At 41.6% G+C, this 15792-nt stretch overlaps 1 protein-coding gene across 1 annotated transcript; it reads left to right on the forward strand.

Annotated features, from left to right (window-relative positions):
• The first annotated feature begins 8536 nt into the window (after positions 1–8536).
• plvapa (plasmalemma vesicle associated protein a) lies at positions 8537–12465 on the forward strand. Its single transcript, XM_047590649.1, has 6 exons — positions 8537–9190; positions 9574–9637; positions 9790–10508; positions 10661–11339; positions 11775–11832; positions 12177–12465. Exons 1-6 carry the CDS (start codon positions 8807–8809, stop codon positions 12205–12207), a joined length of 1935 nt encoding a protein of 644 aa, XP_047446605.1. The 5' UTR covers positions 8537–8806; the 3' UTR covers positions 12208–12465.
• Positions 12466–15792: the final 3327 nt, after the last annotated feature.

The raw sequence follows: 15792 nt of genomic DNA on the forward strand, positions 1-15792 counted from the left end.
GTGTGTGTGTGTGTGTGTGCGCTCCCAGGGATTTGACACTGCTATTCAAGCCCTGTGGTTACCATGGTGCCGGCTGCCTTATATGGCCATCGGAGTCAAAGAGCAAAGAGAGTGGGCTTGCGTGGGGCAGCATGCGCACGCACACACACATACGCACACACACATACGCACAGGAAGAATGTGGAGGATGTGTCTCCTCAGAGATGCAGAGAGCATGACCCCGAGGCCTCGAAAAACCAGCCCGACAATACCAGATTAGCCCGGAGCCCCGCAACGAACGCGAGCGAGCCCCTCTCCCGCCTGCCCTTTGTCTCTGAGAGAGCATCAAATGCTGACGTTATGTTACACCGCAACAAACCAGCGAGGAAGCCGGGCAACGTGGCGAAAAGGTGAACTCCGCTTTCCCCAGCTGGGAGACGCGTCTCCTCCCTGTCGGATGGGCGAGTCGCTTTGATCCTGCGTACGTGCGAGCACCCCGCCTGAGAACAGCTTATTGTGCGGGAAAATAGGGGTGACCATTTTGTGGTCATTGCTCATTTTCTCAAAGGCCCTCTGTCTCAGCACTTTGTGGAGCACATGGTGATTTGCGTTGGAGGTCAGCCCGAGAGGTCAAACTGACTTTCACACACCCTGCGATGCTTAAAAGCCCAGGGTCAAACGCAGATAAAAGGGAGGAGAGGGCGCACAACAACCCCTGGATAAGAGCTTTAAGAGATAAGTGATGAATCTGCTTGTAAATGTGCAGCTCTTTGAAGGGTGGGTGTGTGTGTGTGTGGGAGGGGGGGATTCATTCTTTGCAACTTGTTGTCTTATCTGAAGGCATTTTTCCCCCCCACACTGGTACTTTTACAACGAATCCAAACCTGGCTTTACCCCCCGGAGAAAACAATGTGTATGTGTGTGACGGAGGAGTATTGTCCCAACCATTGTGCAGCTAATAGGTCATCAGAGGGCTCTGTGTGTTAATTTGAATGAAAGTCCCTTTAATTAGGCCTCTGTGCCTGCTCATTGTCACGTCTCGTGTTGGGAAAGATTAGGCCTGTCAAATAAAGGCTGCCTGTAAAGGACGGTGTGTGTAAGTAAATGAGATATCCAACAGAGCTGTTAATCAATACTTTTGTATCTGAAAAACAGTAAATCTGAGCAGTGTTTCAGCTAATTGTTTATCAGATCTGTCTAAAGCTGGATTTGAAGTCTTAAGATCTGTAGTTTATCACTAATTGTGGTCAGTAGTGTCTGGAAACAAGTCTGCGAATTGATCCCAGTAAAGCTAGCCTTGCCCAATTTTGATCCTGTGCAGGTTTTAACCCCTGGATAGTCAACTTCCTCTCTGTCATTTCCTCATGAAAGTTCTGCCTTAGCTCAACAAACTGAAGTAGTGTGCCTCCGTGACATGGCTGTGGCGCAGTTTTGAAGAACACCAACAGTTTGAGTGTGAGTGATTTAGTCGACGGACTGTATAGTTCACGCTTGAGGGAGGGGAGTATGATACACAGAAAAATATGCTCTACAAGCCTGGCGTTTCCACTTGAGCGTCTGATTTAGTGGCACCACTGGGGGCGGGAGTGACGTGACCTTTGAGTTGACAGTCAGGAATGTGGTTAGTCCCAGAGAGGAATCCAGAAATGCACCACTGTAGAAACATGCCTGTCAAGCTGCCAGTCTGATGGTATACACAAGCAGAGAGAAAGCAGTGACACACAGTAAAACATCAAATGGTGTGCACATGGTTTACCCAAACGGCATCAATCAAGGAAGTAAATGTGTGTGACTTGTGGTATATGAATAGGTTTAAGGTGATAAAATGAGGACAGGGTATTCTAGGTGTCGTCTCTTTCAAGTGTAATACTGCAGATGACCACTAGGCTTTAAAATTAAGTTTTTCATTAACATTTTTCATTAGATGAAAAGAGTTGAATTACCCAAACGGTCAGTAATACTTTTGTGCCACATTTGTGCCAAAATAAATTAAATTTACCATTTGAGAAGAATAGTCTGGAGATTGTCTTTAGATTAAAAAAAAAAAGACAACCATGTTGCACGACTGAAGGCGATAACAACACAGAAAAAAGGCCTTTTTAAAACATCTATATACAGTTAACCAACCCCTCCAAACTAATGACTGTCAAAGACAATCAGAGTTATGTGAGATTAACACTCAGAATAATTCAACTTGAGCAAGTTTGGATTTCTCCAGTGTTTGGGATGATCCGAATCTGCAGGCAGCCTTTCTGTTTTCTATTTCTGGTGTCTCGGCGTTAAACACACCTGTTGAGCCTCCATGCACCAGCAGCAGTGAGTGTAAATAATTAAACAACTGTTCACTACAGTACGTGTACACACATTTGTATGCGGCACCATGATGGTCTGTGTCTCTACCAGCAGGTTAGACGTCATTGTTATGGATACCACCTGCTTTGATGCTGCCTCGAGGACACTTTTCTTTTTGTAACTGTGCATTTATGAGAATAATGTGTTTGTGCACAGAGGAGTGTCAGTGCTACGGTGTGTTTCTCAGACCATTACAGTGAAGCTTGTCATTGACCAAACATCTTTGTTCCACTGGGTGTGTCCTTCTTTATTAGGGTGAAAGGTCTCTAAGTTTGTTGTGGACCTTTCGGGCATAATTAACCAGCTGTAATCTGAAACCTTTCTTTGAGGCTGAACATGCCTGATTGGGATCGTGGCATGTGAGCTGCTGTGGTGTCAGAGATGGATCTTTGTTTCAAAGGTGAAGCCTGTGACAAGCATCTGGTTTGGCTGGATACTAAATAGAGGTTGTAGAAATCACCAAGCAATACACACATTTTACTTAATACATCCGAAGTGTTTTGTTTGACTGTTTCAACGTACTTTGCAGCAGTCCATCTTCCAGATTAAGAACGACTTTGCCACTAATTCAAGATTCAAGATGGTTTAGGGTTTTAATTTATCCTGTTAACTTATTAAATGTGTATCATCACACTTTTTTAGGCTCTCTAATAATCCCTTTCAGAACTCCTGTCAGTCAAATTCAAAGTGTACCTAACGTTTGTGTGGCTTTTATCTGCCAGGCGTCTTTTAGGGTTGAAATTACAGTATTTTCTTTCAACTCCTCCTATTGACATTTCTGAGCAGACAGGCCCAAACACAAATCCCACAGCTAATTGATTAACTGATTCAGTTAACATTTCAGCTATTTAAGTTAACCTTTAAATGTCTAATGTTAGGCCGGCACTCTCCCCGAGGCATCCCCAGCAACCGCTGTAATTCAATCTCCGGGCGTAAGCTCCGGGCTGTCAGCTGCATCAGCATATGGAAAGTAGGTCTTTACTTAAAGTAGTCATGAGGCGTCTGTGCAGCCTTTTCCCGGGGACGGCGTTTTCATCACACTCCGGTGGCCGTCAAATGTTTAGACTTGCAGCGACGGCTTCGCCCTGAGACCAGAGTGACCTGTGACCTCCGAGGAATGGACAAGCCTGGTAACAAAAACAGAGGCCTTTTGTGCAGGTCAAAGGGAAAACATCTGCCGTGTTGAAGACGCAGAGAGAAGGGGGGGGGATTAACTCGTGGGGTATTCATCATTTGGTCTTGAGAGGTGCCTGATGGGAGCGTGCGGAAAGCCACCGTCGTGGCATCATTACGAGTGAAATCCTCCTCATTTCACCCAGTAATGCCCCAGCTGCCACTTGGCTCAGCAGGAAAAAAATTATTAAAAACAAAAGAAAGAAAACGAATAAATAAAAAAAACATATATAAACATTAAAATGAGGAGGGGGAGGCTGCTTTGACATGAATGCTGCTGTTTTTCTTATCACATCACTGCAGGAGGCACTGGCCACAGCCACGCCACCATTTTTAATTTAAATTTGAGCTGGAATAAATGATCTGAGAGGATTGCACATTACAGCGCCCGTTGAGAAAATTCATTTGAACAATCCCGTCTTTGATATCATCGTGCAGTGCCATGATGAATACGTTTTTTTTTTTTTCTTTTCTTAACCCCGTTGGAGCAGTACAGTGTCGGTTCAGTGTGTCCGATTGGGATATCACTGTGGCTGGAAGCATTTCCACTCGCTTCCTCCACTTAACACAAACTCTGCACATGGTGTTATTTAGCACTGAATTGTTTATTTGTCTTTGTTCAGCCTGGTTGTTGACTAAGGCATTTACCACTTCACCCGTGTCTCCCATCCATCTCTCACTACAGAGACCTCTTTTTTTCAGGCTGGTCACTTGATACGGCACGCGGCTGTTGCATGGGTAACCAAATCCTTCAGAGCAACTAACCAATTTGCCAAACATCTCTGGAGAGAAACCTAATGATGCGATTCTTTGTGTTATTCAGGCATTGTTATCAGTAGGAAACTTGCGCTTTTTGTAGTGGCGCGTCACACAGTGTTTGCTGTGGGAGGACTGAGAAATGCTGCAATGAAAAGGAAACGCACACATTAAATTATTTGTCCAAATATTTGTTATTAACGGCAGCGTTAGACATTTTAAGGTTCACCATGCGCTCATTAAGCAGTTGCCAGGCAACCAGCGGAGACTCCAGGAAGTTAGTGCTCCCAGCCGACACATAGTCTGAAAAATAACCCACAAACCCTCCCTAATAAAACAGAAAATTGTTGATCCATTTTTATTTTTACATGCACGAGGTAAATCTGATGATGTGAATGAGTTGCATGAGAAGAGTACAATGTCACATCTGTTGTATGAAGATGCAGCCAGAGAGGCTTAGCTTAGCTTAGCATGAAAATTGAAAATGGGAACAGCTGCTTTGTAGTGGACTTATGAGCCACAGTATATGTGGCTTCATGTGTCAACATATGTTTTAGTCAGTGGCCGTTGTTCTCGTTAGACAAAGCTGGGCTAGCTTGTTTCTATTCTTTGTGCTTTGAATGCACTTCCATATCTGACAATAAAAAGTGAATCAGAGTATTTCCTCGAACGATTACCTTAGGAAACACAATTTACATTGAAGATAGTTTAAAAATAAATAAATTGGCAATAATAGCAAAGTTATTTTCAAGCTTGTGCCTATAAATTCACATGTCAACCAGATTCTGGGTTAGTTTGCATCTTTCATACATGGACAGTAGATAAAAAATTCAAGAGCACAGACCATGCGAGGCTCAGTCCATCAAATATTGATTCTGATCTCAACAACAAGTAAAAAACTACTTTCTAACACGACATAATCTGCTCATTCAAAGCATTATTAATGCTGTGTACAGCTGTTTGCCTTGTCCTTCTTGTTCCTCTCTGCTTTACTTAAGGATTGTTTAGCTCAGAAGCCTTAGAAGCTTTGTGTATTTACTCGGACTGATCAATACAGTCGTAGCTGCAATAGTATAAAATTACCACTAAGTGGCAGTGTGTTCCGTGATAACTGCTTGCATGGTGTTGCACTGAACAACAAAAGAGGTACAAGCATTACTAAAATTTGCCCCTCTTGGTTAAAATAATGAAATTCAGATCACTGACCACTGGTTAGTTTATATACAAGCAAATGACATAATCTAGATGTTTAGAACAAGAACTGAGTTTAGATTAGTTTTTCATGTTTCCAAAGACAAAAAAAAAGATGTTTGCAAAAACTACGCATTTCACCCCTAACAAACTTACTGAGATTATCTACAACAACTATAACTGTGGTGTTAGCCATTTTTTATTTGATCACATTTATCAGTTTCTTCATATATTTTAGATGAACTAAGAACACATGTAAACACTTTTTAAGCAAAAAAAACAAGCAAATCCCAGTAGAACTCTAATGGATTATGTGTGGGTGTTTGTTGTCTTCAGTTCTGAGAAACGCAAGCATCACAAAGGTCTTCGGGTTTCAAAGAAAGCACTATCACTTAGCCCTCCCCGCCTCCAAATCAGTCAGATAAGCGGTGAAGTGGTGAATGACATTTTAGATCTTTGTTGAAGTACTTTATTAATATTGTTGTTTTTATTTTGTGTTTAAATTATAATTAGATTATGTAGGTTGGCAGTTTTTCTGGCTGCGTCATGACACAAATTTGATGTGTAACAGTCAGGGACACACTGTACAGTTCACGCTCAACAAAGAGCACTTAAAGTCAAAGCTAGATAATCTTAAGACTCCGCCAGCAGACAGGAAACCATCCATGTAAACACTCTTCAGTTTGCTTTGTGTTGCACAGAACATTTCATATCTAAACACCACCAACACAATGGGGCCCTGTTCCCTCATTACCTGTCCTCTCTGACGCCCAGAGCCCCCTGCCAAACTCCATTCGCTTGACACTGTGTAACCTCAGCTGTGGGAGCAGATGCTGCACACCTCCAGGAGCTCATAGCGCGTAGGAGGTGCTGGCAGTGGAGGCTGTTTCACACACACACACCACACACACACACACACACACACGGGTCTTGATAACAGTTGTGTGACTAAGAAATAAACAGCATTTTGGCAATCTAGACACAACTGGTTTATATAAACCATTTTCACTTTAACTGCTGGAACATCAAACATATGTGCAGTCTGTTAAAAATTATCATTAATCATGCTATTCATCGTCTCATGTTTAAGAAAAGTGTAGACCTGCATCTCCTGGAAATCCTTCCTTTATCCTTATTAAAATCATAAGCACTAGTTTCAAATAGGTTTGAATGATTAGAGCCTCGTCAGGAAGGGAGAAAAACCTTATTTAAACCTCTGACATCAGGGTCTGCTGTTCTCTTTGCTGTGGAAGGGTGAGGTGTCATCATGCTATGATATATTTTCAATAATGTGTTTTTGGATGCTTTTTTTAAAAAAAAAAAATTGCTGTAGGGGCTAGAGCCTCAGGCGTTGCCCCGTAGCCCTAATAATCTACAAGTGGTGTAGATTAGTCTCCTAATTTGCCCCAGACTAACTGCTCCAGCAACGACTGTAAAGTTAATTTTTGATGTTCAAGTATACCATCTTTATCTCTGGGCACTGTTGGAAATCTAACAATAATAATCATAATCATAATTCATATAAAGCATGGGATGTACATTGTTTGACAAGTGACGAAGTTCAAAAGGTCTCACCGCTGAGAATCTAAAGTGTTAAATTCAGATAATTTCATTAACTCAGTGACAGGGTAAAATTTGTCACGAGTTCTAGCTCTTAAAGTAAATTTAAACCATGGATATGTGGACAGGCTGTGATAAATAAGCTCTCGATGGCCTAGTTTTAGTGGTTTGAACTCAGAGACGTGAAAACCCTAGATGTGAACCATGTTCAATCAACGATAGAGTGTACCAGTAAAAGATATCACTCTAACTGGCATCTCATATATAGCTATTTTATTTCAGAAAAGGCTGGATAACGTCAACGTGGTGGTAGCAGTAATGTACCAGATTCAGATTCGCAAATAATTTTCATGATGTGATCAGATAAAACAAATTAACTGTAGACAGTTTGTAGCTCTCCCTAACTACCTAGCTAGCTCCAGCTCTCCCTTTTAAATGAAGATTATACACCCAACATCCACAACATTAATTGTCGGTTAGTTGGTCAGTTGGTCAATGTTTTGATTTCACCAGTCGATACCGCCTCCTGCTGAATGCATGAGCTGTTTTAGGCCTCGCCTTGTTTAACTGGCATCAGACTTTGTGAGGTCCATAAATTATCCAGCGAGCTATTTTATCTGATCTGTGGAGGCTGTTTCTATTCCCTTGGCAATGTGATGGTTCTAAAAAAAACATCACACTTCAGCCTCAGTTGAATCAACAATGTGATTATTTACAGTGTGTCCCCGACGTGTCTCAGATATCCTGCGTTTGTTGGCGCCTTTTATCTGAGATCCTGTCCTAAAAGTTGCCACAGGTTTGGCTATCTGCAGTTCCTCTATGGATTGCTGCTTCCTGACAAGAAGTGTCCTGGCATGTCAACACTGCCCGGCAGGAAAACTTTGTGTCTGTCCGGCTGTTAAACTTTTCATTTCATATCAAGTGCGTGCGCATTTGTCCCGTGACACAGGAGGAACTTGACTGACGTCATTGAGTTGGACTGAGACTCGGGGCTTCAAAGAGCCACTGAATGAGATTCTGAGAAGAACAACATTGTACTCGTGGCTGGCTGTGAACCGGAAAACACTGTTCATGATCCCATTAAAATGTTTTTGTCAGATTTATGGAGCGACTGCACACAATGAGTCCTGGGAGGTCTTTATGGGTTATGGGTAAAGGTGTTATCAGTGTAAATGTCACCACCTTAGAACTCATTCCCACTTTACAGCCAATTTGTTCAGCATTAAATGCTCCTGATTTTATGAATGCATTCATTAGATTATCACTAGAATAATATCCATAATTGTTTATTTCCAAGGAAAGTGAAGTTTCAAGCTCTGAAAACATGCGTGCATCTGTGTGTGTGTGTGTGTGTGTGTGTGTGAGTCCGTGCAGGTATACTTGCAGTGTGTGTCATGATATGCCCTGCATACGGAGGGACAGCCAGGGCCCGGGGAGCTTTCCAGTGGAGGAGGAGACTGATACCAGGACCACTTCCCTTCATGGGAAGTGTGTGGCCTGAGGAGTTTATAAATCCCTGCCCAAGTTTATGCCTATTCCAGAATCTTAGTCAGTTTTCGTGTTATGAGGGCAGCAGAGAGGAAGCGTCCAGATCACATCTTGGGCTTTATTAGAGGAAGGGACTAAAGCTTGGCAGGGTGTTCTGAAACTTCAGCATTGTTCGTTTTGTGTGCTTGGCTTGCAGATTGTGGACGTTTGGCCATTACGTAGAGATGAACATTATTTGACCGTGGCTATCAGCTTGTAGTGATTCTCAAACCTCAGACTACAGTGCACTTACACCTTCTCTGTGACCATGTACAGCAGCGGCCTCTCCAAAGTCTCCAAACACGGACCACAGGGTCAAAACAAGGTGTATCGCTCGAAAGGCAAGAGCTGCAGCTACTACTACTTCTTCTTCTCGTCACTCATTCAGTCTCTCATCATAGTCAGTCTCGTGCTCTTTCTGGTCTATGGTACGACACACGACTCGGCGTCAGAGGATCGGATCCTGGACCTGGAGCATAGCTTCAGCCGCCTGTCCATGGAGAATGTTGCCCTAAAGCAGCAGAGGAAAAACCTGACCAACTTACTCAATGCCACCATGACTGCAAAGGCTAGCAATGATTTGGACCTGATCAAACTGCGTCAGACCTGCAACTTGACAGTTCTATATCTTCAACACTTTGAAAAGCTGGTGGTGAGAAATTCTGCTATATTTTTTTTATTAAAAGGGTGAGCTCTTTAGTGTGACTGTGTTTCTTCTGTAGCTGTGACTTCATTTCTACAAATTTCATATTTTCAACAGCAATAGAAAATAATCTTTAAATAAGCTTCAGTCATCTGAGGAGGTACTGGTTTCAAATAGTCACTTTGCACCACTGGTTATTTAAACAGCTGATTATGTAAATTTAAGGAAGGATTCATTTATAATAAGCCATCAGTCATATATAATAAATACATGACCAATATATTTATTATATATGACCAATGGCTTTTGGAAAGTGTGAATGATTAAATGTTTTCCCACATTCCAACACATATAAGTGAAACGGAGATGTTTTTTTTTCTTTCTATCTACAGCAAAAGTGTCAAAGCGAATTGGATGCTTGTACTTTTAAATGTTACTCTAGCAACCTGATGCCACGTAAGTATGATATTTCTTCAGTGCACCCCCAAAATAATCAAATAAATCAATTAAACATTGGTGCTATTCTCCCTAATACTCACATGCATTTGAAACAGTTTCATATTTTGTTTGAAATAGTTTTTCTTTTCCTTTTTTTGTGTGTGAAACAGCACCATATGTAAGAAACTGTAACTGTGGGGATGACAGTGAACGTCTTAAAGCCAAGTTTGAGGTTGTGATGTCCAACTTCACCCAAACAACTCAGATGATGAGGTTGGAAATGGACCAGACTGCCAGAGATAGGGACCGCCTTAGCTTGGAGGCCATTAGTCTGAGGAGGGATAAATCAACACTAGAAAAACAGTTGGAGTTCTCCAAGGAAAATTCAAGAGAGGAGTTTTCCAAGACTCTGAGTTCTGTCTCCAGTGTCTCCAAGGCTTTCCTGCAAAAGATCGAATCTCTCTTCCCTGCCCACATAGTCTTCCAGCTCACTTGTCCAAAGCAGAGGGAACACCTGGAGCAGATCCGCTCCAACTGCACCAGCCTATCCAGAGAAGTGGAGGATAAACTTCAGAATTACCTCAACAACGTGGGTAGGCTGTTCACAGACACCCAGGCAGAGAACCACCGCTTGAAGGCAGAAAACTGGCGTTTCTCTGAAGACTACCGCTGGTGTAGCCAGAACCGCACTGGCCTGATTCAGCAGCATGGACGGAACATGGAAGGCCTTCAGCAGAAACATGATCAGGAGAAAGAGAAAATCCTGTATGAAAAGCTGAGGCTAATTGGAGAGATAGATGTCCTGAGCAACACTGTCACATATAAAAATAAAGAGATTGATCACCTAACAGAGAAAATCAGGTATCTCAACATGTCATGTTTGCAAAAGGTAAGAAATACATACTCAGTTGTGTTTTCCATTCACCTTTTAATTACCAAGCTTAAACGCAGATTACTCAAGATAAAATATTGAACATTTCATAGGAAATGAAATTGCAAATGATTAAGAATCTGATTAACATTGGTCTCATTTTGTTTCAGCCAGGGCTTAGAATGGGAGTTGGACAGCCACCTCAGCCAGTAATGCCGAGTCACTCTGCATCACCTGGAGGAGGCTCCTCAAGTTCCTTCCCCTCCCTTGGGTCGAGTCTAAACCTGGGCTCGACTGGGTCAGCATTTAATAAGCCTGCATCACCTGGAGCAGGCTCCTCAAGTTCCTTCCCCTCCCTTGGGTCGAGTCTAAACCTGGGCTCGACTGGGTCAGCATTTAATAAGCCTGCATCACCTGGAGCAGGCTCCTCAAGTTCCTTCCCCTCCCTTGGGTCGAGTCCAAGCCTGGGCTCAACTGGAACAGCTCTCAATAAGCCAGGATCTGGAGGAGCTTCCTCAACCTTTGGATCAACAGGGTCAAATCCAAATCTAAACTCAGGTGGGCTAGGTTTGAATAAGCCAACAGGATATGGTCTGAGCCATGGCTCATTCGGGTTAGGCTCAAATAAGCCAACATCGTCTGCTGGATCAACTGGAGCAACTGGGGCAAATGGATCAGCTGGGTCAATGAGTAAAAGTGGACCATCCAACTCTGGATTTAATTGGCTGGGGACTGGGAGCAGTAACCCAGGACAAAGTAAGCCAGGAAGTGTACCAGGGAGAGGAACATCAAGTGGAACTGGATCTTCATTTGGTACAGGAAGGACGAGTGGAGTGGCGAATGCCCCAAGTAAGAATTAGTACATTCAGTAGTTGCAATATTTTGTCTTTTTTCAGGATCTTTTTATAAATAAAAGGCTCAGATAGCTGTGGTGGTATCAAGCCATGCAAATAATTGCAGTTTTATTTGCCCCAGTCAGAGAAGGGAAGAGGTATATTTTTCAGAAGCCAAAAAGATTTTGCAGCTACATGTGGTTCCAGAAACCATGTTTTCTGGATAGATTAAAGGGAGGTTGGTGGGTTATTTAGAGTATCTATTGGTCACGTGGCCCTTTAAAGAATAACGAAATACCATGAATACATATTAAGGTAATTTCTTCAACACACTTCAAGTAGTTGTCTGTCATGTTTCATTTCCGTGTGATTTATCAGAAAGATGCTGCAGTTCTTTAATATTAAACTGTAAGTAATGACAATTCAATGTTTTCTGATGTTTAACCAACAGCGGCCTTTAGTCAGCACATTCAAGATGTACAACGCCAGCTCAACGCTCCTGGCCCAGAGTGAGTACACAGTCTCTTTAGTTGTGTTTTGTAAAAAAATGTTTTATGTGAAGTTTTGCTGTCGTTTTTTTGTGTAATAAAGACGGCTTTATTCTATATTCATATCATTGGCAACAAATCAAAGACAAGTTATATCAAGCTTTGCCTACACAGACAATATTTGTTTGTAGGATTAGGTCGTCAATTGGATACAGTGGTATTGGACTTTTAATTGGAAACAAATAAGCATCACATCAGGAAACTGTGTAATAATTTCTTTCTTTCTTTCTTTCTTTCTTTCTTTCTTTCTTTCTTTCTTTCTTTCTTTCTTTCTTTTTTTCTTTCTTTCTTTCTTTCTTCTGCAGGGACAAACAAAGTGAAAGAACAATGGGTTAGACCTGAGATGAAAAGTATTTTTGTTTTTCAAAATATTCCATTTCATCTATCTGTCTTAAAGCAAACTTTTGTTAATGTCTAGCAATAAATATACTGAACAGTTATGACAGATAATACAGTATATCAATATGCATGTATGAAGTAATTTGAATAACTTTTGCACTTTTGACTTTGAAATGTGAAGTTTTTGGCTGATACATGACTTTACACTGTACTTAACCAAAGAATAAATAAAGTCTTTGTTTGAACTTAACCTCATCAACTGTCCCCGTCTCATCTTCTTCTTTATAAACAAAGTTATTTAAAATATTACTCTATTCAAACCCGGAAATAACTGTTTGTCCTTGTGTGCGTCACCTATTGTGTGGCTAATTGTCTAGAAATGACTCCTCAACCCCCCCGGAGACAATTTACTGGCAGCACAATTTAATCCGTCCAACTTGTTTATGTTTACCTGCCAACCTGTCAGTAGGCCTGCAGAGGCATGTGGGAGAACCCTTTGGAAAAGCTCTTGTATACATGTACGGATATCCATAGCCTAAATAAACTCTTAAAATATCTCTAATGAAGAATATGTGAAGGAAGAACAATGGAGCTTGTCTCGTCTCGATGACCGTCCCCAAAGCAACCCTAAAAACAGCAACCACATCATGTCTTCAGTCTTGGCTGAATAAATACTGCAGTCTTTGAATTATTGTGAGGTATGAAGGCCATTTCCCTGACAATATCAGTTTTCAGTTAAATGTTTTGCATTGTGTTATCGACATGCAGGCTCACAGGCTCAGTTCAGGACAAATGAAATGTCATTTTGTTTAGCTTCACACATCACAGTGCCAAATTGGAACAGGGAAAATAAACCATCATGAGAACAAACATCCTGTTCGTTTTTATCGAGAGCAAATGAGAACATACTGTTAATTTAAGACTATCTGTGCTGATGCCACTTAATGAATGGTGCACTTGAGTGAAGGGATAGTGCTTTCCTGTCTAAAGGATATCCTTTGTTGGACATCAAGTGTTTTTCCACGTTTTGAATGTGAAGCTCGCTGCACAGTAGTAGCTGTGATGGTATCAAAGGTCAAGTGCTTCTGGGAGTCGTATTATAGGATGCACTGAAACACAGGATCTGTTAAAACCGCTTTGTTGGAATATCATCCCAGTGATACTGGTCTGCGCAAACACGTTTCCTGTCATCACATTTTCCTGATGACTCATGTCATTTCTGTATTCCCTGTGAGCAAATGACACAGATCCTAGATGCTATTGTTTAAACTGGGGCTCTTAATCCTGCGCTTGATCAGCCTCACTTTTACAAATAAACATGCAGTTTGTATCTGAGGTATTAACAAGTCAAGCTTCATTAAAAAGGAATTCAAACTAAAGCGTGTGTGTTTTTTAAACGTTCTCGAGACAGTGTCTGTTTAATGAACTTTTAATCAACATTTAAACAGTCATTTGTTTTTGTCTTTATTTCTCTTGTCCTTATTATTCAAGTGGGTCATTATTTAGGGCACATGTGTAACTGGATACAATCTCTTTCAGTGAATTGTCATGTTGTGTCTGTTGTGGCTGCTCTTTGGGGCTCTTACCCTTCAGCATGGTGGAAGGACAAATACGAAGAGGGGCTAAGGCCATTGTGCCATAATGTACAGCCACCTCCCTCTCCATCCAAAGGCAGGAAAGAGAGGGTGGTTAAGATTACAACCTCCTTCCTCACCTGGGGCTGAAGCCCTGTGACCTCTTTTGTCTCTGGCCGCTAATGTCCCCTCTTTACTGTGACTTCTAATTGCATTTCCTATCTGCTGGGCCCCCCTCACTGCCCCATGGCAGGTAAAGACATCACAAGGTGAAACTCGTTCTCTTTCTCGGGCAGACAGTGCAGCGTTGCTGCTGGAAACAGCTGGGATGGAAAATGTCCCCCAACAGTTGACGTCCTTTTGTTTTGAAGTCCTTCAGCACAACCCTGACCTTCACCTTGACCCCTTTCGGCTGAATTGTTTTCTGAAGGAAAACATGTATCATTTTAATTGCTGTAAGAGGATGGGTTGGCTTTACTTAATCACTGCTTGTGCAGTTCGACCTAATGTAGCCTCAGTTTTGCAAATAAACAAACAGTTTATCTGAGTTCAGCAACACAGTATTCTGGAGCTTTAAGTTTGGTTTGGTTTTACTACAGTACTGAATAAACCCTGGCATTGAACAAAATATGAATACTGTATTGTATATGCCATCCTCTACACAACACCATAGTCAGGCAGAGAAGCTTGTTCAGTGACAGGCTCCATGTACAGGTGGAGAGAAAAATCAAAACCTTTTTTTTTTTTGAGTATAATACACAACTTGGCAATGAAACATTTAGAAATAAGAGGTAGAACCAAAACCACTTGAAGCGGTGTCCTATTGATCCATCATTGATTATCCATCACATGCAGAGGTCCCTAATCCCACAGGCAGGGATATAAAGATTACACATGAACTAGTTTGCTAAGCAAGAGTTACAGTGCTTAAGCCACAGCAGTCATTTGATTTGATCCATCACACCCACTAAGAGACGTCAGTCATTGTATAAAGCAGCATAAAAACAAGTGGCCTGGATACAAGTGAACTGAAAGAATTGAGCTTATCAGTCCTGAACAGAAGGTAAAACGAAGAGAAATAACACTCAAGGAAACTTGACCTCACATCAAAAAACAATGATAAAGTCTTAGAATAATGGGGGGAATTTTGGAAGGTCTTCTGACTCTGCAGTTTCCCATATAAATGATAAGAATCACACGTTTTCATTTGAAACAATAAAAATAGAGGACGGAAATTTTGTGCAGATTTTATCTACGTGTATGTTTCCATTAGTCTTTTTTTTTTTTTTTTTTTTAATCTCAGTTCTGTACTGACCACATGTCTGTTGTGTAATGTCGAAACTATAAAATAAACGTCACTTGTTTGTTGCAGGAATTTAGAGAAACTGTAACTTTAACTTTAAACCTTAGGCATCCTAAAGCCTCGCCTCTTCAATATCTTAAAATGACTACTGTTTTTAATGACACACAAGGGAATATATAATGTACATATTGTAAAACCATCAAAGACCAATTCGTCTTTTGGGGCAGATCAGGGGGATCAGATTTAAATAATGAATCCGCAGGCTGAGCCATCTCCTGCGCATCAGACTGTCTACTGCAGACCTGGGCATTTTACGGCCCGCGGGCCGCATACGGCCCGTTGGGCATTCCCGTCCGGCCCGCGGTACGTCAGTCATGAGCACAGATGAACTGTGCATGCAATACGACTGTGTTGCTTTTATTTTGAGCCAGGATGTGTTATTTACGTCATGGCACTTTTAGTTCGTCAACAACAAAAAAAGTAAGATTGAAACAGCTTCTTGCCATCTATTAACCCTCAAAAGCCTGAACGGATCGCTGGCGTCCGTCAAAGCGGCCGATTTTAAAATTACCGTAAGTCACAGTGGTTTGCGCTATTGACAGTATTCATTGTGAGTGAACACTGGTTAGCTGTGCTTTTGCCTGGAAGACCTTCGTGACATCTCAAGGGTATAACTAACTTTGTTTTTACCAACAAATTCCTTCA

This window comes from Mugil cephalus, chromosome 7, assembly GCF_022458985.1.
Source record: "Mugil cephalus isolate CIBA_MC_2020 chromosome 7, CIBA_Mcephalus_1.1, whole genome shotgun sequence".
Lineage (NCBI taxonomy): Eukaryota > Metazoa > Chordata > Actinopteri > Mugiliformes > Mugilidae > Mugil > Mugil cephalus.